Source organism: Oxyura jamaicensis, chromosome 1 (genome assembly GCF_011077185.1).
Source record: "Oxyura jamaicensis isolate SHBP4307 breed ruddy duck chromosome 1, BPBGC_Ojam_1.0, whole genome shotgun sequence".
Taxonomy (NCBI): domain Eukaryota; kingdom Metazoa; phylum Chordata; class Aves; order Anseriformes; family Anatidae; genus Oxyura; species Oxyura jamaicensis.
The window spans coordinates 176,387,773-176,413,177 of record NC_048893.1 but is presented as its reverse complement, the minus strand read 5'-3'; the positions used below and the strand labels follow the sequence as shown (position 1 = coordinate 176,413,177).

Sequence of the window (25,405 nt, the reverse complement as noted above, 5' to 3'; positions counted from 1 at the left end):
AAGCCTACATCAGCTTGTGTTTTGTAGGGTTGTGCTTATGCAGAGTTTTCCCTTTTTGAGATTCAGAGCCTGGCTTTTCAATCAGTGAAACAGTTCAGGTTTGTCTTGGGGTAGTTTTGGGATACGCCTCTTCAGCGTGACGTGAAGTTACATGTTTGAGTACATTGAGCTCAGAAATGACTAGCAGGATGCCGTGGATGTCAAACATGGTATTACATCCAACGTCTCGCTAGGCTTCAGCTAATACTGCCTAGAGAGATGTTAGCAGATGGCTGTCCTCCCAGCCTGAAAGCTGGTAATGAATCCACGGGACTATGATGCAGGATAATTTTGTCTCTACTCACTGTTTTAGCTGGGGAAAATGTTTAAGCTGGCTATGACAGTATAAATCTCTTTCAGATAACACACACTACCTCCATACGTGCTGGGGCTTGCAGGTGCTATGAAAGAATGATGCTAGTGCTTCCTTAAAGGGAGGCTTGCACCAGTTCCCGAGACAGCTTCTGTGTGCTGTTGGATTATGCTGTGTTTACTTCTTCTGGGGCTGCAGGAAGATGCTGATAACCTGCTGTATTCCTGAAATGATTCATCTGAAACCCAAGCTTTAAATACCTACTTTTTAAGAAATGCCAAGTCAGAATAAAAATTTGCTGCATCACTTAAGTCTGTGTTGGGGGAATAAAATCAAAATAGATAAGATGAGAAGGTGCATTTATCAGTCGGCAAATTGGAAAACAAAGCTTGCAAAAGCCCAGCAGGAGAATCCAGTTGATAGCATGGTGCTATATGTTACCTGCATTCCCTGTTATCAGTGAGGGCAAAGCAAGGTTTTGGTCTTAACACTAAGGTTTTGCAAGGCAAGGGTAGCCAAATAGCAGGCGTTCAGAGCCCTGTCATAAAGTTGTCCCATCACTGGTGGGATCCTTGTCACCTCCTGTGGAAAAGAGGGAAAAAAAATCAAGATGGGGAACAGTTTAAACAAATCCTAATTAAATAGCAGGCATAAAACTAAGAAATGAAATGGAATCTCTTTGGGAACTTCAGTCCCACATACATGTAGGATGGACCACAGCCCTAATACTGCACTAGTGAGTCCTGGATGGTCCTGGTGACCCCAGCATGCTGAATTTTTAAAGATGCAGTGCTGACAAGAACCTCCAAGACTGGGAGCCCATTGGTGAAGCTGAGGCTAGGTGATATCCCCGGTTATCAGCCCGCTTGCTCTGCGAATGGAGAAGCAGCTCTGGAGCCAGTGGTGCATGCTGCCTCTTAAAGGAGGAAAGAAAGAAAATGTAGCAGAGCTGCTTAGAAAGAAAAACTGTGTACAAAAGTTTAAAGGGAAATACAAAAGAACAGGTAAAAGGATAAAACTCAGTGCAGGCATTAATTTAAGACACACATGAAAGCTCAGAAAATGTATGCAGCTACTAAGAAAAAGTCCACAAAGTTGAGAACTTCTTTGAAGAATCTTTCTGAAGAGTGGTAGTGCTCTAAACGAGGAGAAGACGGGAGGCTTCCTGCACATCAAATATAAAACCATAATGGAGTAGCTGACTGTTTTGAAGAGCACTTTGATAAAAGAAACAACTAGTAAAGAAAAATTGAGACAGAATTGTAATAGGGTAGGATCAGTGGGGCTGAAATAATGGGAGCATGAAGCAAAACACCGTCTGAAAAGCTGAGTGAATTATTTGCCTTCAGAAAGAAGCTTAAGAGTATTCCCAGTAGAGCTTTTGTGGAGGGTTGACTCCAAGTAACCATCTTCAGTCAAAGTATTGTTCAAGGAGGTTTTACAGTAAATTGATGAAATGAATCGTAATACTTGCCTGGGAGTGCGCTCTGTTTGTCTTTTCTCAAACAAATGTTAAGCTGCTGAACGCAGCATATAGTTTTTCTTCAATTTCCTTTGCTTCTAGAATGGTAGGTGACAAATGTCATAGTTGTCCCCTGAAGAGTTTGAAATTCAGTCTGATTTTTTTTTCTGCTCAATAGAAACTATTCTGGAGTTTTATCACATAGATTTAATGGAGGAGTAAATTCATAGAATCACAGAATCATTAAGGTTGGAAAAGCCCTCCAAGATCATCTGGTCCAACCATCCCCTACCCCAATGTCACCCGCTAAGCCATGTCCCTAAGCATGCCTTAAAATTTAAGGTAAGTAGGAATAAAAGATTTGCTAGCGGGAGGTCTCCTGAAGATTTTTGGTATCCATCACATTCGGACTGATCCAGAAAATGAGATTTTATAGCAGAAATCTGAGACAAACTTGTCTAACTGCATTTGTCATTGAAGTGCTAAGCTGTCATGGGGAAGAAGCATTGAAAAACGTTTTAGGCTATTCAGTGCCCTTACATTTGACTTTGTTATTAAGATAATTCAAATATAAAATTCTAATACAACTTAGAACTTGAATGACTGGCCGAGCTAGTTGCCTGCAGTGACTTTACAGGTTCTTCACCTTCTGTCCATTTCTTACCTGCCCAGTTCCTTCCCATACCTCAGCAATCTGGTCCTGTCGTACTGAGCTTCTGCAGCAGGCTCGGGTGGTTGCAAGGATCAAATGATGTAGCAAAACGATGAGTGTGGGGGAAAGGTGTACTTCTGGTAGGTGTTGTAGTGCTAGTGTCCCATTCCTGTAACAAGGACCTGCCTTGTTTAAAGTAGCACCTCTCTTCTTTGTGGATGTAAAATGCAAAGTGTCTGTGTGTACCTGAGTGGGTTGGTTAATCAAGCACTGAAGGAGAAGACAAGCCTTCCTTCTGGTTAAGGCAGCCTAAGCTAATTAAATGGATCCTGCTATGCAAACTGGCTGAGAACAGCGAAGCCAAGGTTATGTTCTATGCACTGAATCCACATCCCATACAGATTCATGGTGTGAATGAAGTCTGCTCGTTTCTTTTACCCATATCTGAGCTTTGGGATGTTTGATAGCTGTTTGGGATGTTTTCTTAGCTGGCTGACAGGGGAGTAGGGGTGGTTTCTCTGTACTGCTTCTTTTCACTGATACTTCTTGACTAAGGGAAGTGATTGGCCCCAACTCAAAAGCACACGATAGTAGCAGTGAAGGTCAGTAGCAAGGATGGAACATAGAAAGCCTTTTAAAAGGCTAATTTTAGTTAGTGTGGGTGATCTTTCTAGGCTACCAGCAGTCATCCAGTCCTGATTTTCTTCGGAATTGCATTCCAATACTATGTCTTCTCCACTGAAAATGGACCTAGGGAAATTGATTTCAGTAGGCAAAAATTGTTCTTTCTGAATCTTCTGATCTTTTTTTAGCTAAGAGGGGTGATAACTGTATTGAAGGGAATACATCTGAGTGCCTGGTATCTTTAAGGAGTTGAGACATTTATGGGTTGGTTTTCCTTTACAGTGTTGAAGCTCTAGATGGAAAGTAGACATTGTGCCATTGTACTGCTCTGTTTCCTTTTGCTACGAGCATAATCTGTCTTGTTTGGATTGAGCTCAGTCATCTTCTCAGTCATTCTTCATGGTTGATTGTGGCCAGATAGTCGGCATAGGTTCTGTGTCTGGGTTGGGCATGTGGTCATATGCGAATATGGGGCTGTCTAAACCTGTACTTACCCCGTCGTTGGGTGTGCACACAAACCTCAGGAGAGTCATCCCAGTGAAACTGTGGGGAAGTAAATGTTTTCTGCCTCTGGGATACTGATTGTGGTTTATAACAAAGCCTTCTGTGAGGCATGGAATCTTTTTTTAAACAAACAAACAAAAACCTAAAACAACTCATGCATCTTGCTAGGAAAGATGGGGTTGTAAATTATGCACACTGTTTTACTTCTCTTTTGGTGAATAACTGCACTTTTGACCTAGAAACAGCTGATTCCAAAACAAAACTATTTATATGCAAATCTCTTATTTTTTATTTACAGACTATGAGAAGACACAGAAATGAAGTTACGATTGAATTGCGGAAGGTGAGTCTGCTTTTCTTTATCAGCTACATTACTTTCCTTTGCTTAAATGCTCTGGTGTCTTTGCTAAATATTTTGCCATAAGTTTTGTTGTCTAGCCCCAGACTTAGAGAATTTGTATATTTGTAGATTACAAATTGTGGTTTCTGATGTTAGTTTTATTCTGTCACTCACTAGGCTCACTACAGCAAAACAAGAGCACCACCTTACTCCAGGGTATGGCTTGGGAATAAACCATATTCAGTTTCCGTACCAGTTCTCATTTTATTGTGAAACTGTTAGCTGTTTGAATGTTTAAGGTCTGTGAATGGGAAAGGGGAGAATTTTAGCACTTAGAAGGTGTGGAAGTTACTGTATCGGGCTTATGTGGTAAGGTGTTGGTAGTGGAGGGCCTGCAGGGGTTGCCTCTGTGAGAAGAGCCCAGCAGCTGCCCCATGTCAGATTAGAGTCGGCTCCAAAAGGGACCAGCTGCAGGCCAGAGCTGAGCCAGGGAGTGATGCTGGTTGTACTTCTGTGGGAGCAGATTGAGGAAAGTCGGGGGGGGAGGGGAATGGGGAATCCTGCTGTGCAACAGCAGCTGGGAGAGAGGAGTGAGAACCATCCCTGCAGCCCCCCAGGTGAGTGCAGCAGGAGGGCAGGAGGTGCTCCAGGCACGCAGCAGCAGTTCCCCTGCGGCCTGTGGAGAGGCCCCTGGTGGAGCAGGCTGTCCCCCTGCAGCCCATGGGTCCCACATGGAGCAGATCTCCACGCTGCAGCCTGTGGAGGAGCCCATGTGGAGCAGGTGGATGTGGCCTGGAGGACGCTGCGGGGCATGGAGAGGCCCCACAGGAGCAGGCCCTGGGCCAGAGCTGCAGCCCGTGGAGAGGAGCCCACGCAGGAGCAGGGGGTCTGGGGGGAGCTGCTGCCTGTGGGGGACCTGTGCTGGAGCAGTTTTCTCCTGGGGGATGAACCCCATGGTACGGAGCCATGTGGGAGCAGTGCTTGAAGAGATGCTGCTTGATCCTATCCCACATGGTATCAATTCAGGAAGGACAGAATCCCGTGGGAGAGATCTCATGCTGGAGCAGAGGTAGAGAGTGACTGTGTAGGAGTGGTGGAGACAAAGTGTTATGGATTGACCACAGCCCCCATTCCCTGTTCCCGTGTGCCACACTGGAGGTTGAAGAGGGTGGATGGGGGGAAAGTGTTTTTAGTTTGATTTTAGTTTCGCTGTTTCTAGTCTACTAGTAATAGGCAATAAATTTTATTAATCTCCCTATACTGAGTCTCTTTTACCCGTGATGATAATTGGTGAGTGATCTCCGTGTCCTTGTCTCAACCCTTGAGCCCTTTTTCATTGCATTTTCTCCCTGTTCCTTTGAAGAGGGGGAGTGAGAGAGTGATGTAGTAGTTCAGCTGCCTCTCACTGTGGAACAACCACAGTTACCATGTTGTGCTTTCTGGAAATTACTGCTTCTGTACTGTATAGGGAGTTCATTTTAGGATCAGACTTTGGTTATACCGGGTAAATTCTAATATAACTGGGAAAATTGTGACAATGTGAATTCATCTAGTTCAGTGCTGTGCTGTATCTCAATACAGGACTTGTTGCACCCTTGTCATTTATAAGACATTTCCAACAGCCTTTCTGTGCACCTTAAAGGCTGGGGGAAGCGTCCACAAGCTGAACAACTTCTGGACTTTATGTGTAAAGAGAAGCAGTAGGCTTTCTTTCCCTTTGGGTACCTTCAGTATATTTGAGGACTGATGCTGACCCCTTAAGTTCTGTCATATTGAGACAAATTCAGTTGTTCACTCTTTCCTGGAATGTTCTGTTTCCTAGATCTGGCTTGTTGTTACTCATCAGGTTCAAATTGAGATCTTCCTGGAAGTGTGATGCCCAAAACAGGTCTCGGCTGAGGCTCACGTGATACTGAGGACAGTGAAAGGCAATTCTTAACACAGTATTCCTATTTATATTGACTATGTTGTTGACTCAAACTCTGCCTGTGATCCATTGCATCCTTTGGACGCTTCCTACAGTGCTGCAAAACAAGGGTGGTTGTTTGTGCTCTATTTGCATAACTAAGTGTATGCAGAAGTTTTAAACCTGATTGCTTCTTGTCTTGTGAATTGCACCTGCTTTTTCCAGACTGTTTCCTGACTTGAATTCCTGTTCTGTTCCCCAGTATGCTTCTGGGCATCCTCATTTTTTCTATATGCTCTATCTTTTCTGATACTTCCCTTAGTGACTTGATGGAAGTGTATGCTTTGAATATTCCAGATACAGGCCAAGCTGCTTTGGGTCTCCATTTGATGCATCTCCCATTTGGCCAGCTGAATCACCAGGGGCTTTCTTAAGAGTGCACACCCACCCAAATTATTTGCAAACCAAGAGAAGCCAGAAGCCTTGCTAAAAGCAAGGTGAAGATAGAAACTTATATGGATAGAAGCTCTGTTGACTTTTTTTTTTTTTGAGAAGTCTTGTCCCTGCTTATCACTTGGTTTTGTAGGAGCTACCAAGAATCTTTTGCTGGTATTTTCTGGGAGCCTTCTGCTTGTTTTCTAAGAAGCGACTTGCTTTTTCGAGTTCTCCCAGAGCCACTTCTGTCTTTCATTACAATATCAAAAATAAATGCTTGTGAGACTCATCCTGAGAGTACAAGCATTAGTTGAAGAAATGTAATTGAACCCACATGACTGGAGAAAATATCTTATTTAAATACTTACATGAGCATGCTGTATAATCTAAAGATTTTTTTTTAATGCTTTCCTATTTTCCTAATCAAAGAAACTAGCTGAACATGTCTGAAAATCTTGTGTAGCATAACGTGGCTTCATTAGGCCAGATAGAGCCCAAGGTGTGGAGAAAGCTGGTTTTGCATACAGTGGTGGGTAGCAGGTGAAAAATTAAATTAGCCACTTGTTACTAAAATGAAATTCAGGGGATGTGCTGAAGACAAGGCAGTGGGTTGCTCTGTGCAGGGAATCTTTGACGTACCAGTAATACAAGAGTGAAGATGAGAAGGAAACTAGCAGCTCACAGGTTTCCTTTTTACTAAAAACTGTACATACACAGATCAGTTACATGCTTAGAGAAGCCTAAGCACTGGATTTAGGACAGGCTGTAAATCAAGAGTGAACAGCAGCTGCAGAACTCTTAAACATGGGAAGCTGTGTTCCTCTGGAGTGTGTGCTGAGCGTCTTCCACTGCATACACAAGTCTGTGCTAATAATATAGATCCAGTGTGTATTCAAGTTGTTCGTTTGCAGCAAGTGAACTGCTGCTGGTGGGCACCTGGCTCGCTGTGGGAACTCTGCGGCAGGTATGAGACGCTGCTCCTGGTGCAGAACTGGGACTGAAATTGAAGGGGATGTATTTTATTAAGCTCCAGCAGTAAAGTGGGTAGGTAAGATGTAACATTACTGCTTCAGTTTTCATCTATACAACTAACACTGCTACCACAGCAGGAGGGTAATGTCTGTGTTAGCATGACCTTAACAGTCCATCTGTGCCTCTTCAAAACAAAGAGAGAGCTTCTCTCAATCCCAGCTCTCCAGATGCTGAGTGTGCACCTGGCTTCTGAAGAAAATGGGCAAAATGAGCGTATTCTTGATCTGTGCAGTTGAAGGACTGCATAGGAACGGGCTTGTCTTTTGAATCAGCTTGTGTATAAATATTACATGAATGGATCTGATGAAGTTGCTTACATGTCTGTTTTGTAAGATGGAATAAATAAATCACCCCTTTGAACAGCAAGAAACAATTTCTGTGCGTGTTCCTGTGAGGTGCTTATTTTCGTGAGATGATAGGCGTCAAGGTGCATGCACAACCCATTGCATTTAAAAATATTCACAGCTCTATTCACTGTTCCCATACCACACTGCTCTTACTCAGAAAGCAACTTTACAAGATTTTTTTCCAAGCACTTGTTACTCATTTAGGAATTGAGCAAATGAAGCCATCTCTGACACAGCAGTGTTGGGCAGAATCCTGGCCCGAGCTTTGGTTGGCACAGTGAGCCAGTCAAATGACACTCCTACTTGTCAGGTGTCCATCTCCAATTCCATATCAGCCTTGCTGAACGCTCAGTGCGTTGTGGCGGTGTGGTACTATGTTTTTGTAAGGATGGTTTTGGTCTCTGGCTGTGCTGTTAGTGCAACAATGGTCCTAGGAACTTAAAAAGTTGCCATCTCTGTCCAGACAGATGAGATAATGATGTCGGTTTTGGTTCTGGGGACTGAGGATTTGTGACTTAAACTGCTCACTGTAGTGTCGTGGTAAAAGTCTGAGTTAGGAGGTTCATCGTTTAATGTCAGCATTACAGCAACACCCTAAGACTGCTCTGTTAGCAACAGGGACCCTGGAATTAACTGGCAAAAATAGCTGGCTAGTGTCAATCTAAAACATGGAGCTGGGAGGAAGAATGGTTAGGATTCAGTTTAAGGCGGCATATCTGAATGAAGACAGTAAGTCTGCTGTAAGGGATTCTTTGGTTCATTTGGTTTTCTGTGAGGATGAAACTCGACTTGGGTCATTTGTGTGCTTTGGGAAATGTAGTCAATAGGGTCACTGGGTTTCATGCTGTCTTTCATTTGAAGGGCTATACTCCTAACCTCAGCAGAAACAGAGGATGCTGTCTTCTTTTAAGGCTAGCTAACTAGAATCCTATAAATATCCAGGTCCCTCACAAGGTGTTTGGTTTTTTTTTTTTTTTTTTTACTTTCTTGGCAAATTCAGCTGTCTCTGAGCTCATAGACATGAGCTCATGAAAGCTCTAATTGCCAGTTAAGATTGATGCATGACAAAGCAATTGTTTTCTAAATGAGGGGTGGATTAAGGAGCCATGGCCATGTCCTTTTTTTCTTTAGCCTGTTCTCTGGCATACTGTACTTACCCCACCCAGATCTTTCTTCTATAAGATTATTTAGGAGCTACTGTAGACAGAAGCAAAGTAGTGAGCCTACTTACTCCACCCCCCCGCCTCAGAAGGTTGGAAGGGACCTCTGGAGGTCGCCTGGGCCAAACCCAGAACTGCTTAGAGCAGGTTGCCCAAGGCCACATCCAGGTGGCTTTTGAAGATTTCTAAGGAGGGAAACTGTGACCTCTCTGGGCAACCTCTTCCAGTGCTCGGTCACCTGCACAACACAGAAGTGCTGTGCTGTGTGTACAGAAGAAGCCCTTCATGTTGCCCTTGACATCCTGACCAGATTCAGTTCCATTAGGGCTTTAGCTTTCCTAACTCCATCCCTGGACAATGTCTCTGTATTCCTCCCAGGTTTTACCCATCCTTACTTCCACCCTCTGTATGCTTGGTTTTTGTGTTTGAGTTTTGCTGGGAGCTCCTTTTTCATTCATGCAAGCCTCCTGACAGTTCCTCTTTTGAAGAAACTCTTGAGTTTAGAGGTGGTGATCCTTGAACATTAACCAGCTTTCTCGGGCCCTTATCCCACAGTATTCTTCCAAGCAGAATTTGCTTGGAAGAGGCAAATTTCTGCTCTTCTGTCGTCCCGGGCTGTGAGTTTGGTTTTTCACCCTCCTCCCTGCCCTCAGGATCCTGAACTCCACCATCTTAGGGTCACTGCAGCCAAAGCTGCCTTTCACCTTCACAATCCCAAATCGTTTGTTGTTGGACTGTAGTTCATTAAGGATGTTGTTGGACCTAGTTCATTAAGGATGTTGGCTCTCATTTTGATATCTGTGGATTGTAGGACCATCGGATTGACCTGTTTAGCATTTTTATGGGTTTCAGAACTTTACAGTAGTCCTAGCAGTAGACAGTTTTGCTGTGCTACTGTGTTGGTGGATGCTTTATCATCTCTACTAGGAGGCTGTCAAGTTTTGGATGCATGGCTGCTGTTGTTGAGTTATAGCTTAAGATCTGGTTGGGACCAAAAAACCACACTGACTTCCCTGATAGGCAACTTGTAATTGGTTAGAAATGTTTCTTTTACAGTTTGTTATAGTTTATGCCACAGTCTGGATGGAGAGGAAATTATTGCAGGAAAGGAGTGGGGTGGGGGGGTCATATTGAATTTTTGGGATAGATTTATTTACCACTCCAGGCAAGCAAGTCCCAGGAAAAGATGTCTGGGATATGGTTCTCGGATTGTTGTCAGACTTGATTATCTGCCTTTGGAAGGGGGCTCTCTCTGTCCACTGCTTGCACTGTTTTCCATGTAAATTGTGAATTCAAGAGATGTGAAGTTTTCTTTCTGATACTTGCCAGTGGTCCCCACTGAACTACCAGTTCACGTCCTGATCTTGAAGTATCATGATAATTGTTATTCAGACAAAAAGCCTTGTATGTGATACTAAGTAGGGAAGTGTTGCAGACGGACTGCTTTAGATGAGACTAGCACATCCAGATGTGTAGGGTGTTTATTAATATGGGCCTGTTTATTGTAATAAAAGTCCTAGCTGAGCTGCTATAAGAAATGCAAGTCTAGTTTTCTTCACTTCTGAAGATCACAAACTGCTTATTGTATTCTCCTGGAGAGCCTCCTTATATGCTAACCACATGGCCAGAGAACATGTTCTTGTGTCATCATCTCAAGGCTTTTTTTTATTTTTTTTTTAATTATTATTTCCTTTGTTATGTTCTTAAATCCCTGTAGGTGTTAAAGACTTCAGTGGCAGTGGGTAGAGTCAACCAATGGTCCTTTCCTGGCCATTAAAGAAATGGAGTCTTTCCCCAGGCTCATAAGCAAGAGCTGTTTCTAGAAGTCCATTCAGACTGGGTAGCCCGCCTAAAAAACTCACTAGGAGGATGTTCAAATGAGGTTTTTAGAACATCCCTTTGCCACCCTGAAGTTGGAGCAGTAGGGATTGAATTTCCTTTATAATGGACTGTGGCAGGTGCTGTCAGGCACTCCCCCACCAGTTAAAAAAAAAAAAAAAAAAAAACACACACACAAAAAAACACAAAATCTCAAAATTAATTGGAAATTATGTTTAAGCAAAACCTAAAAAGTAGCCCAGCTCATTCTGTCACAACAGTGGTAACTTAAAAGGGATGTCCAGACAAGCTGGATCTACCTCCACCACTGGCCTGACCCTTTGGTCTTAACTTCAGTGCCAAAAGAGTTTCTTCCTACTAGGGGCTGAGTTCCTGGACCTTTCCCTGATGTGAATAAACATTTGATAAAGATTTTTTTTTTTTTTTAACCTGAAGCCAAGTATTTTCTTTTAACTTCTCACTTCAGACCTTGGAACTTCTTAATAGAGGTGAGACCCTTCATAGGATTTTCCCATAAAACAAACAGGAGTTATTCATATGACAAGGGTTCTTCTTCTGTTGGTCATGTTGCTTTAGAAACTTCTGTGCGCTGACAGGCATTTCCTGAATCCTGTAGCCATCATCCAAGAAGGTAAGCAAGAAGGACTGGGATCTGCAGGATTTGCATACTTATTGGTCACGATTCGTAGCCTTCCCCCTGCCAGTGAAACAGACAGGGTGGGTATCTGCCATCAAAGACTGTACACGGATCATCACAGTGGACAAGAAAGTGCTCTCACAACATAGTTACTGTTGTTCCTATTTGGCAATTTTGCCAGGCAGGTGTGTCCACAAACCTTTTGTTTGTATGTAAGCATCTGTAGACTGTTGTGGTGTGTTCCCTACCAGAATGCTGACAAGCTCATAATGAGCACTCACCTGCTGTTTATAAACTTTGAGACTCCACTGCACATCTCATGCATGGTTCAAGCAGCATTTGAGAATCTTCCACTTGGAAGGAGAAGACCTGCTTAGTTTCCTTGGTGATGAGAACTTACCCTTCATCAGGGATTCCAGCCTGATGCCTCTCCCTTTGAAAGATCTCTCACCGGTCCTTAAGAATGGCTGTGTCCAAGTATGCTCATTTGCCTTCAGCTTCACCAGAGGAGCCTACAGAAGGGGCTGATGATATGATATAGGCCATAAAAAAATGAGATTTGTCACAATATGACAAAATACAAGCATTTTACGATCACTTTGATCACAATTCACATTCTTTTACCTTATGCAGGGGAGTGATCAGCATATGAAATTCCTGTATACAGTGCTCACTGATTTAGCTGGCCCAAAACTGAGTATTTTTCAAAATGGACACAGCTGTTTCAAAGAGCCTTAGAGCTACTTCTTACAACTGCGAGGTTCCACGGACATTTTGAATTTGTAAGTGCTAGTAAGAATAGCTTTCCTTAGTAAGAAAATTTTAGTGCTCCTCAGTAAGTGCGTATATGTTCCTGCCAGTTGTTTTTCAGCCCAACCATCTGCAAACAGTGAGGAGCTACAGGAACATTCTTGTTCTTTCTCGCTTTTCCTGGCCAAGGTCATAGTTTCTGGAGCCTCTCTTACCATATGACTGACAGCCTGAAGATGCTGCCTGCATTCACAGAAATTCTAGTATCAAACTTGGTCAGGTATGTCCTGGGAAGTTCAGTTCTCTCTGACAGTTAAGGAGGGTGAGAATATCTTACATGGTTGTTCCTGCTTACTTTGGTTAACATCAACATTAGGAATCGCTCTCTTAGGCATGCTCATGCTGGCAGAGGAATTAAGTAGTTGTATATGCAGGTATAAAAGGCTCTCTAGGGAGCTATTGACCTACTTGCTGGAACAGGGGAGAACCAGGCTCTTGGTTAGTTCACTTGTGGTGTATCTTCTGGCCATCTTTAACATGCACCTAGAAGTGGAATCCTTTTCAGTGTTAGTCTCACCCTGCTAAGATTTCCTATTAGCCTGATGCCATTTTCCTTTGTCAGGGGTCCCACAGTAGGATTATAAAGAATCACAGAATGATTTAGAGTGGAAGGGACCTTAATGACTACCCAGTTCCACCCCCCTGCCATGGGCAGGGACACCTCCCACCAGACCAGGTTGCCCAAAGCCCCATCCAGCCTGGCCTTGAGCACCTCTAGGGATGGGGCATCCACAGCTTCTCTGGGCAACTTGTGCCAGTGCCTCACCACCCTCATAGTAAAGATTTAAATCTAGAATTGTGTGTGTTTGATGGGTCAGAGTGTGAAATAGCATTCCTTTGTGACTGCATTACTGGTGACCTTACAGTGGGGTGCCTTCATTCCTGCTGTCTGCGGAGCTGTTCATGGGGAGCTCTGTTGCCTTTCACAGCTAGGCATGCTGCTGCTGTTAGGAGAAAAAGTCCTGCAGGGGCTGTTCAGGGATTCATGGGAGTCCCCTTCAAGGTAAATGAAATTTTGGTGGGGAGTAGTGTTTGGAGATACCCACTGCATTAATGCCCATATGGGCTTGAAGGAGAGAGACGAGTTTCTTCTCTATTCCTGTTCTTCTGTAACGATGTGTTCATTCAGAACCTGCCCTTCTTCCCTCTTTGTCCAAGTCCCTGAAAGATTTCTAGGGAATTGGAAGAACTTAAAAAGAAATGTGTTCACCAATGGCCACAAGCAGAGAGAACTTGTGCATGTCTCTCTAGATGCTATAAGCGAACTACGTCAGCTTACAGCATTTGCACAGATGCTCACTCCCTGTGAATAAACATGAAGTGTGTATCTTAAAGAATAATGCTGACAGGCAGGTAGTCTTTCAGAAGTTCTTCAAGTGAAGAGACGCGGAATAATCCAGTGCTTTGTCCGCTGGCATGCTCTGGACTTACTGCCTGGTGGTTGTGGAGGATGACTTTCCAGGATCATCTTTCAGGATGTTAGAGAGGAGATACCAAGATGCATCTTCAGTCTTGGTTTCTGGAGTAACTGGTTACCACAGCCTTTAGGCTACCTCTTGTAGAGGCACAGCCCTGAAGAGCGCTGCTCTCTCAGAACAGTGCAATTGTATAAATCGAGCCCATACATCTATAGTGGGATACACATTAATATCAGTACCACAGTTGATGCAGCGTGACTTTGCTTTTTGCATCCAAAAACTTCTAGATCTTTCAAGCTAGAAAACATATGATACACTTTCAACTGTTTCTAGCTCGTGTAGCTTTGGGAGTAGAAAACAGAGGGTGGAAGTAATGCTCGGGAGATACAGATACAGCCCACGTGTGTGGATATCATAATATTCTTACCAATTTTAATAAAGTCATCTTTGTTGCAAATGGATGGCATCTATTTAAAATCAACGCAATTGACAAGACTTTGCCCTTCTCAATTTGTGCTTAGGATAAGAGCGAAGCAACTTGAGTTTAAATGTCTCTTGCATACCTTCCACATCTTGGAGGGATTTCAGCTGAAGCTGTCTGAGCTGCCTCCATTCTGTGCCAGCACAGATGCTTTGTGTGGAGCACTGTGGAACAGCGGTGTGCCATTTTTCTCTCCCCAAATGTGGGGACAGTTCCTTCACTTCCTGAAGGTCAGAGGATTCAGTGGCGGGGAAATCTGCTAATACAGTGGTAGAAAAAAACCAACAGTATATGGGAGAACTTATGACCTGAACTTATATTTTTTTAGCAGATGGAAGAACTCTGTGAATAAGAAACTTGAAAATAACAAAAGAGACAGTGTGACATTTCCTAACTATAAATTTTCAGTAAGCTCAATAAAAATATTTCAGATTTGCTAAGTTCTTGGCTATTCTGGGCATTTCATCATCATTTGAATCAAGGAATCTGCAAGAGTCCTGCATCTAAAAGGATTTTTACAGAAATTTAGAAGTAAAGATCACCTGTCTTATGCAGGATGTTGTAACACATAGTTGAGTGCCACTGATAACGAATCACTGAAAAATAAGTAAATCTCACCAGTTGAATTGGTATGGATAGCAGCTCTTGAAACAAACATGCTTTACAAAAACCCGTAAAGCTCTTTCCCTGAGTTTTATGAGCGTGAAAATCCAGCCAAATACTTTAGGAGAACTTGGTCTGAAAACCCTGCCTTGCACCACAGTGGTTTGCTGCTAGTGACACTCAGTCCTTCCCAGTAAATGATTTACTGTGAATCAGTTAACTTGCTTCAGCAGACAGTTAGCAACAGTTCTGCACTAAGACCCCAATTTATTTAGGCCGCACCTTTTCTACAAAGAGGGAATGGCTGCTGGACCCATGCATGCACCCTAATAATTACATGTTTCTCCCTGTACATTTATTTGTGCGTGTGCAAAGTCCACTGTGGACCGATGTGATCTGCAGTGGTATCTCCGGGTGGAAAGAGAAGGACTGAAGATATCAGGACGTCAGACCTCAGGAATCAATCCTTCTCCCAGTTTTGGTTTGTTTTACCCTAGAGGCAGAGCTGCTCCTGTAGGAGCCGTGTCCATCAGAGACAGGAAGAACTGCTTCCTCAGAGGGGGATGCGAGCGTAGGAGTGCTGAGGTGCACGTGGGGAAATCGGATCTGGTCCCTGCAGTTGCCAAAGCACGGGCCCTGGTTTAGACAAACAGGAGGAAAAGGAATTGTGCTTGAGCAAAGCCAGATTGACTGGGGTTGAATGGTGTTTGCTTAAAATGGCAGTGCCAAGTGCTTGGTGTGGAAGAACAACAGGAATATAACATAGGTCTTCACAGTGAATCCGTCCTTCAGTGTCTGCTTGGTACAGCTTGTCTGCATGACACCTTTCTCAGCATTTGATGGCTGCTCATGTCTGTCTTCCTTCGCTCCAAAAGCACTTGACAACAGCAAACATCTAACGCTTGGCTGTATGGGTGTGTTCGAGTATTGTGGCGTCGCTGTACAGCTCTAGAGAGGCTGCTATAGCTCATCTCGGTGATCTTACATGCCGTCCAAGGGTTTAGTTTCTGCTCTTAGTCTTGACAAAAAATGAAGCTAAGCTGAGTCTGTGAAATCCATTCTTCTGCATTAAAGAGCTATTTAATTTTGGTGCTTGTTTATTGTTGTAGCATTCTGTATCTGAAAAAATCTTAATACGTTGCTTAGGAGCCTTTCACACTGAGGCTGGTAAAGTTGCTTTAAATCCATTTCTAAATGTCTGAACGGTGGCAGCCAGAAATTTGGGGTCTGAAATTATTTGTCTATCTAACGTATGATAAAATGAAACACTGAGGGGAGACTTAACAAACAGGATTGACTTTAGAGGGTTTCTTATACTTTACAAGCAAGGTGTGATGTGATACAATCTCCATAGTCACTACTGTTTGTTTAGAAGGTAATTGTTTGGAGACTGAAAAGCCTGCTGCTCATTGCTAGGATAATAGATTTGTTTTAGATATTATTGCTGTTTAATACACCTTTTCAAGGTTTTACTTCATCGGAGATTGAAATCTTGCTGCGCTTATAAACAGAAGTGTTCAGATATACATGATGCATCACCTTCTTCCATTGCACTTTCTATCTGTGATTGTATGCCCAGACATACCAAACAAAAAACACAGTTTAAACTTGGAATATGCCACTTTACACCATTGGAATAATAATACTTTGAAGATGTTCTAAATTTGCAAAGAAGAGTATCTGGATACAGTCACAACTGCTGGTTTTACTGCTTTCTTTTTTAATTAGGGTTTTAGGTGTTCAGATATTCTAATCAAGCAAGGTAGAAATGTTAAATGGGTACTTTATCACCAAAAAGGCAATGTTTTGTCTACTAATTCCTTAAGGGAGCTATGGCTGGACGGTGCTTTTTACTGCAGAAACTAGGCTAACAATGTGAATGAGCAGGAAATACTGCAAGTGTCAGTGTGTAGGACGCATCCTACTTTACACAAGAGGTGTAAATTCATGTAACAAGGGAACTTGAAAGTAAGCTTAGCTGAAAATTAATCTTTCACTGGAAAATAATTTGTCTTGTATGTGCCTAAACGTTAATTTCACCCAGATCTATGTGTATTGTAAATTTGTTAGAAAATTGCTACTCAAACTGCAAGTTTTAGTTCATTGAAATGTCACGGATTATTGTAGTTTTGTCTGATTTGCAAGCTGCTAGATTCTTACACCTGAAATACTGCAAATTCTGTTTGCAGCTATAAATGGCTTTATGAAAGTGATCATATCTAAAGTTTTATTTTGAAAGGGCCATTATATTGTCACCCTGTACTAATTACCATTGAATGTCATTATTTTTTGCTATTCCTTTATAGAACAAAAGAGATGAACATCTTTTGAAAAAACGGAATGTTCCCCAGGAAGAAAGTTTAGAAGATTCTGATGTTGATGCTGACTTCAAAGCAGTAAGTACCTTGATTCTGGAAATTAGTTTTAAAACCTTGGTGTCTCAAAACAATGTATTCTGTTTTTACTTTAACACTGGAAGTCTTGCAGTTATTTGAAAGGAAAATTATGAACTGATACACCATTAAAATTAGTTTGATTATATTAAAAGTTGAAAATGACAGTGTCATTCAACAACAAAATTACTAAAACATGTTATTTTTCTTTTCAAGCAAAACGTAACACTAGAAGCTATACTGCAGGTATGTTATATTTATTTATTTATTTTTAATTAGAATTGATCTGTGGATATTTTTTAGTTTTTATTGTCTTTTTTTTCCAGAATGCCACAAGTGACAACCCAGTGATCCAGCTGAGTGCTGTCCAAGCTGCAAGGTAAAAATAAATAAAGGCACAGAAATAACACTTCCTACGCATTTTTCCATGGTGAAAGTTACTTATTTTACTTTTGCATTTAATTTCACAGAAAACTCCTATCCAGTGACAGAAATCCACCTATTGATGACTTAATAAAATCAGGAATTTTACCAATTCTGGTAAAATGCCTAGAAAGAGATGATAAGTAAGTATACCTTTAAAAATGTTCACCTTTATTGAAAAACTAAAACCAAAACACTCTGGGTATTGCAAATGGAACTGAGGGATCCACAGCACCGCAAAATCTTACACAGCGGATCAGATTCCATGACAATAAACCATTAATTCTCCAGGTGCATTTATTCTGCCACTGAAATGTCACTTTCTTTTTTAGTGCTTGCTTGAGCATATGTAGCTGAAGGAGGATACTTTACTACATTTCTCATCGGTTTTGAATATTTCAGACCTTCCTGTTAACTGTTTTTTTAAAAATGTATCTTAGACTTGGTGTGTGTATTTATGAAGGCAGAGGCTGTGAACACGGCCACTCTCTGTACCCGAATACACTTGTGGTCTATTTCATTAAGGTTATTAGCTTAAGTTTGTAGCTCCTTTCATTCATACTGCAAGGTGGGCTTCTTTCTGGCTCCGCACTGCTCCTTAATGTGATGAACAAAACAGTAAGCATGCTTTGGGTTCTGATTATTCACTGGAAAACGAACTTTAGTAAATGAGAATGTTGAGTGTGTAGTTGCGTGGATTTCAGGTCATGTCAGAAAACTGCCATATTCCACAACCCACAGGCCCCTTCAGATAGACAGGGATTAATATATCTGAAGTAAATGTTTTAGGCTATCTTTGGTCTTGGGCAGCCCTAAATGTATTTACAGTATTTCCATTTTCAAGGTTATTTCTGCAACCGCAAGGGCTAGAAACTTCAGAAAATGCAACTGACATTTTGGGTATAATTTGATGGTTGCAAAACATGAAGCGTGAGTAGCTTTCTAGTTTGTTTAACAAAACAATTACTAAGAAGGCAGCCAACAATAATGTTCATATCAGGATAGCATTTTTAAATGGTTCACAAATGTCTATCTGCTCTAGAAGTAGATGGTTCAGTACCGTGAAAATTAATTTGATTTGAATTTTATTTATAGTATTTATATGGCTTATCTTTGTAAACGTTTATTAAGCCTTTTGAAACTGAACATAGCATTTTCTTAAGCAGTCCTTTTAATAGTGATTGCTGTATACTATTTGGTAGAGGTAAATTCTGCAAAGGCTTTGTGTAACAGATCATTAAAGCTAATGTTCATGTTGTAACGGAAAGCTTATCCCAAGGCCACTCAGGTCCCAAGGGAAAGAAAAATTCATTGTGTGCTTGAGGACCAACACAGAACTAGAATGTTAATGCGTTTGATCCTAGAACACAAGGCTTATAGATAGCTGCCTGCAGGTACTATTTGTTTTTACAAATCCTTATTTACACCTCTTGGGCCTTCATCTCCATTTCTTTCGCAATCCCATCCCCAATAATACTTTAAAATGTCTTGGAAACTAATGCACAAGAAAAGCTTAAGGGAAACGGATGGCATGGCTGTATATAAAACGTAATGGTGAAGACACCAAAAAGCACAGGAATGAAAAAGTCACCTAACAGTAAACACTCTCTGTTCCTCCTGAAGCTAGACACCTTGCTATTACTGCAACGACTGTAAGCTGTAAAGTCTTTTATAGCTTTTACAACTTTTAACCTTTAACATTTGCTTGAACAAGTTTTCATGCAAACTGTTTTACTAAACTTCTGGGGGCATAGACAACAGCAGCTGATAGATACCATCTTGGGTTAGATGTTCCCCCAGCTTTTATAGTATTTGTAACTAATTTTACCTGCATTTAGTAAGTTGGTTTTAGTACAAGTACGATGCTGTCTTTCAATACTGATTCTAGATCTTTACCCTGTCTGTGGTGGAGCAGAAAAATGCCTTTGTCACAGTGTACCTGCTTGTACTTCATCTCGGATGTGATGTTAGAAGGGCCACAAGTGTATTACCAGTTATGGTCAGCCATGGTTAATTTATTGAGAACTGCTAACAGCAGTAAGACAGTTGCACGTCTTCACTAAGTATGCCTTTGGGTCAGTTGGACGTGGAGAGGTGTCTGTTAGCCATTAGAGAGGCATAATTAAATTTGATGATGATGTGTACTTGAAATCTTTCATACTGGAGATAATTAGTTAATTAGAGTAGCGGTCAGCTTCACTAGCTGGTGTGTACTTCAACAAGTATTACTGTTTGTTTTATTTATTTATTTTAGTTTTTACTAATCTGAAGTTGGAATGATTGGCAGTTTTAAAAGAGGACATAGAGTGTGAAGTTTACATTTTTCCCTCATCTCTGTTCTTCTGAAATGTCCAGCCTTAGAGTATTTTGGAAAAACTTTTAGCTTGGTAGCACTGCTTAAATGTAGAGTCTGAGAGCGCATGCAGCTATTCATGCTGAAGTCATCCATAAAATGATCTGCAGATTGTTTCAAGTTATTACTATAAAATTATTTCATTACAGCCCTTCATTACAATTTGAAGCTGCATGGGCATTGACTAACATAGCATCAGGCACTTCTGCACAAACTCAAGCTGTTGTACAGTCAAGTAAGTATTAAAATTTGTTTACTGGGGGGTTGTGGATATTTTGGGTAAAAGGCAAAAAGGGGATTTTTGGATAACATACCACTTGTTATCAAAACTATTAAAATTACAAAACTGTATATAGTGGTCTTTCTCTAAAGTTTCTAGTTTTGTTCTTAAAGGTTAGTCTGTTAGTCAGTAACGATTAATATTAAGGATCACAGAACTGAATCTCCCTTTAAAGAAGATACAGAACGACAGATGATACAAGTTTGACAAGAATGTTCGTCCTTTCTAATTCTGGGGTTGATTATTGAAATCATATACCGTTAATTCCCCTTTGGCTAAACCGTACATTAGTGAGTAATTCTTTCTACCTCAAAGGTATATTCATAGATCTTACTGAAGTTGATAAATACACAGTTATGTAAGATTGCCCATTTAAATACACAGTTAAGAAAATAACCATCTTTTCCTTGACCATATGATTCATCTCTCCTGTACACACTGTTGTTGTGCTGGCTTCGATTCTTATTTAACCAGCCAGTGACACTTCCATTATAAAGAGACAGAAAATTAGAGCTAATTGAAGATAATTTATGTGTGCTGATTTCAATCAATCTGTTCTTATTTTTCTGGATTTTATGTGTAGCTTTTGCGTATCAACATGCTTATCTGCAAACAATCACCTTTATGCTAAATGCAGTGTTTTGTCATTAAATGGGAGGCTATAGCTAAGTAATTATGATAAATTGTCTTAGTTTATTCATAGTCAGTGTTTTTATGTGGGAAAACGGTGACTTGGTTATTTGATTTTTTTTTTTTTTGTAAATATTTGAACCAGTCTTTCAAAACTAAATGCCATTTTTTTGTTTGGCTAATAAAATACCTCACTAATAGATTCTGTATTGTTACTGTATGGGAGCAATAGAATAAGGATGCTTATCAAAACAAGCTTTGGGTAAAAATCCAAAGCCTTTAAAAATTGTAAAAATCTTGAAATTGTTTTTAAAAAAAAAAAACTTTAAATAATTTGTGCACTTCTGCTTTTAGATTGCTTTACAGGTGTCTATCTTTGAAAATGTATTCTCAAGTTTTTCATCCTTCCCAGCTTGTTAATCGGTTAAGCATTTTTTCGGTCCTTTTTCAAGTTGCAGTGTTATCACCTTTGGATGAATGAATCCAAATGAAAAGGCTATTTATAGTATTTGCTTTGCAGGAAAAAAAAAGTGTGGAAATAAGATCTTAATGTAAAAATTAAAATTAGAATGAAAAAATGCATGTGTACAGCAGAGGAAAGTTAAAAGCCTTGCTGTATGTATGATGCAGAATTGCTAGAAGTTCAAGCTGGGATTTGTCCTGCCCAAAATCTGTTCAGCTGATGCTTGAAAAGAAGCGTGATAAAATGATCTGCAGAAGAAAAAAAAAAAAAAAAAATCCTAAATTTTGCTTCTAAAGAGAAAATGGGCAGAAGTTTAGTCTGGCTGCCTTGTACTGGGAGGTGACTAAGGGACTCTGAACTCTGCTCTATTTTTGATAAGGAACGGTTTGAGGAAACAAAGCGATAGAGCCTTGCAGAGGACGCTACTCCAGCCTAAATCCAAAAGAAGGCTTCCCTCAATCCACAGGGACAGATGGCAGTTGGAGGGCCTAGCAAGAGAGGGAAAGTCCTGTACTCACAGAATAGATCTGGCACGAGCCAATTTGGAGCAGAAGCAATCAATTTTTTGAGAGCAGTAGATGAGATAACATGCAACTCACGCTTTCGCGGACTGTCCTGCTTGAGTGCTGATATGAAATAGTTTCGTTCCTGCTTTTGAAAGCATAGCAGGATTGCAGGCTAATATGAACTGCATACTTGACCCTCCTCTCTCTGAAATATGTTGAATACATGTATGGCTGAAATGTGATCTCAGTAATCACTGGGAAAAGGAAGCTTGAATATTCCTCTTGAGCTAATGGAAGTGGGATGATTGTGACAAGAAAAGAGAGAGTGTTCTTAAGCAATGTTATATTACTTTCCCTCCCAACTTGTCAGTTGTAGGCTATTGCTGAATTACTCATCCAGGTTGGGGAAGGAAATTTAGGTTCTCTTTATTCTTCATCACTCTCTATTTTTTTTCCAGGAAAATAACAGCATGTTTTGGCTCCTTATTGCATCTTAAATTATCAACAGAAAATTGATTCATAGCTGCTCACAAATGGTGTTGCAATTCTTTAAAATTTCTGAAGCTATTATGGTTCTTGTGGTATCTAAATAAAAAATACTCTTTCCTACCAGGCTATCTAAATCGATGTATTTTACTTTGCTTAGAAAGACTATAGGATGAGTATGATAATATATTGATTTTTAAAACTGCTGTAAGAATTCCCATCTTTCAAAGAATACGGATTGTCTGAGGGGAAATAGCACATGGGAGTAGCTTAAATCTCTTAAATGTATTTACTTCATCAGAGACTGAAATCTAAAATCAGTAGCACTTCCTTAATCTGGTATGTTGCCTGTGTTACATAAGAACAAATAAAAACTCATCTTAGTACTGTATGGCAGATGGATGCAAGTCTTCACTGCATGTGGAAACTAACTATAGCCACCTCTTGGGAGGAAGCTATTTTCTTAAAGTCAAGATTTGAAGCACATTTGCATGAGTAGGCATGTCTTTCTGCTAGGTATGTATTGCTGTCTTGGATTACTGGAAAATCTGAATCACCAGGACATTAAACCTAGCACCTACATATCCCTGGCTTTTATATAGCACTTTGAGAAAGATGGGAAAATGTTTGGATGTGGGGAGCAGTGTTGCTTAATAGTTGCTTGTTCTTGAGTCTGTTTTTCCCCTCTCTAGATTTTTATAGAAATGTTTAACTGAATTTTTATATGCTGTTCATAAGAGAAAACTGTATCTTAGTATAAGGCATGGTAGAGAAAGTTTAATATGGATCAATTAACTTATCCATATTTTGTTCCAATAAAAACACATCTAATCCTTTCGTTCTATAGATGCAGTACCCCTCTTTTTGAGACTACTTCATTCACCACACCAGAATGTCTGTGAGCAGGCTGTCTGGGCTCTCGGAAATATTATAGGTAACTGTTGTTCTTATATGGTTGGAATTCAGGGAGTGTTTCATTTTAGAATTTGACTTTTGAACATTGGCATTATCATGTGAGACTATGTTTCCTCTGAATTCTGTGGCTTAATGCAATTTTTCATGTGGCCAGAATTACATCTGTACTTGCTATTATTTTCTAAAGAGTAATGCCACTTGCTACACAAAATGTTAACAGGATAAATTCTGTGTCTTGTAAAATATACATACATACCTGTACGTATGTATATTTAATTGAACACCAACTTTTAGTAGTAAACTATTGGTGAGGAAACATAGAATTTCAGTATCCCGACATGTCATTGCATACATTTCAAGATTTTCCATTTTTAATGTAATTTCTTTTACAACAATTTTCATTTCTGTAGGTGATGGTCCTCAGTGTAGAGATTATGTCATATCACTGGGAGTTGTCAAACCTCTTCTGTCCTTCATCAATCCCTCCATTCCCATCACCTTCCTTCGGAACGTCACATGGGTCATTGTAAATCTCTGCAGGAATAAGGACCCCCCACCGCCTATGGAGACAGTTCAGGAGGTAAATAAAGAATTACAAGAGAGATAATTTTTTATACTCTGGGCTAGAAGCTAGATATTTCACATTGTCATACTATGAATTTATGTATGTCTTTTGCCACTGTCTTCTGTCACTTACCAGTTGTTAAATGAAGTAATTTGACCAATTTGGTGCTTCTTACTGAGATTGTAACAAAACTACTCATAACAGCTGAAAATGAAGATTGTCTGATTACTCATATATTAAAATGGACGCAACAAAAATTAACACTCTAGAAAGTGTTAACATACTCAGAATTTAATATTTTTAACAAAAAAGACTACAAACCTGATTCTGTACATATTCTGTATATAGAATTACTCAAATGCAATTATTTTCAGTAAGAGGAAATGTATATAAATTAGTGAATGTGGCATAGTTTGTTTTCATTAGTTGTGAACATGCAGTCATTGTCAAGTCCTCGCTTGGGAAGCATCTGCAAATCTTTTTAATCTGGTGAACAAATACGGTGTTTAGAGTAGGCGCATCTAGTAAAGTTATTTGAGTAGAACTACAGTTGTAATGTAAGTAAAGCTCTTCATTTTAAGATAAATTCCAAAGCCCAAGTATGGTTTTTGAAGCTGTGTGAAGATTGGAAGTGTAAGATTGGTAATGAGTAAACTTCAATGTAATCTCCAAGTGAAGCAGAAACTCTTAGAAGTAAGAATTAAATTAATACCAAATAAATTAAATTAATACCAAATTAAAAAAAAAAAACAACTTTTAAGCAGTCTTGCCATTACTCAGTTATTTACTTTCTCTATACATGAATACAAAAATATATAATCTTATTTCAATCCAAAGAGGGTTTTATGTAATAATTTTAGGCTAATATTTTTTACTGTTTTTCAGTAACTTTAAGCTTTCATAAATAGCAGGGAGATGTCTTATCTATGGTGTTTTTGTTTTCTCTCAAAGAATAGTCTGCTCTCTGTGTGTCTTTGAAACAAATTACTTTCTTGCATTCTTACAAATTTCAAATATATTTTATAGATACTTTGGGGGAGGGAATGAACAGTTGCTGGGAAGTACATGAGTGTAATGTACTAACACAGTCTCAAGCATTAGTCTCGAGTCTCAAGTTTTGTGACTACACTACTTGGATTCGTGTTTACACAACAAATTTTATTCTACTCTAATGACTGATGAACTTCTTTTCAGATTTTGCCAGCATTGTGTGTTCTCATTTACCATACAGATATAAACGTAAGTAATTTCTAAAGTTTTAGATATTTAGATTCTTGGTTTTCTCTAAGAGAAAATGCTGTAAGATTTTGTTGGTGGTTAACTTGTTTTTGCTTTTTAATTGACATATACTTAAGCAGTAAATGGATAATTAGATACTAAGATTAATATAGCTAGCCATTCAGAGCATCAAAAATGAAGTGCAAGCAGCGCTTCTAAAATATCTTTTCTAAAAGGCTTCTATTTACATTAGAAAATACATTTAAAAATCCTATTTTGCAGTATTGAGCACTGAAAATTTAGAATTGTGATCTGTGCTATTGACTTTACTTAATTCTGCCCCAATTTGTAATTCTGCGTAGATGATATATAATACATGTGTGCAAAGATATCTATAATTCTATATATTAGTTGAATCAAATACTGTAATTATATGGGTAATTCTGATTTTTACAACCTGTTGGGTGCCTGAATTTGCAACCTGTTTAACTAAAGAAATCACATGTAAAAATACATTTAAATAAGCATCAATCAGCTATTGTTTTGTGGCACCTTCGACAACTTCTCTTCA

The 25,405-nt window shown here is 40.0% G+C and overlaps 1 protein-coding gene across 1 annotated transcript in view; it reads left to right on the top strand.

Annotated features, from left to right (window-relative positions):
• The window catches only part of KPNA3 (karyopherin subunit alpha 3), a 50,825-nt gene that overhangs the window by 13,881 nt on the left and 11,539 nt on the right, over positions 1 to 25,405 (top strand). The window contains exons 2-10 of the mRNA XM_035323269.1: positions 3,893 to 3,937; positions 16,909 to 16,998; positions 17,212 to 17,241; positions 17,322 to 17,374; positions 17,466 to 17,561; positions 19,921 to 20,006; positions 22,984 to 23,070; positions 23,462 to 23,631; positions 24,811 to 24,855. Of these exons, the coding sequence (XP_035179160.1) occupies positions 3,893 to 3,937; positions 16,909 to 16,998; positions 17,212 to 17,241; positions 17,322 to 17,374; positions 17,466 to 17,561; positions 19,921 to 20,006; positions 22,984 to 23,070; positions 23,462 to 23,631; positions 24,811 to 24,855 (702 nt within the window). The remainder of the gene's footprint in view (positions 1 to 3,892; positions 3,938 to 16,908; positions 16,999 to 17,211; positions 17,242 to 17,321; positions 17,375 to 17,465; positions 17,562 to 19,920; positions 20,007 to 22,983; positions 23,071 to 23,461; positions 23,632 to 24,810; positions 24,856 to 25,405) is intronic.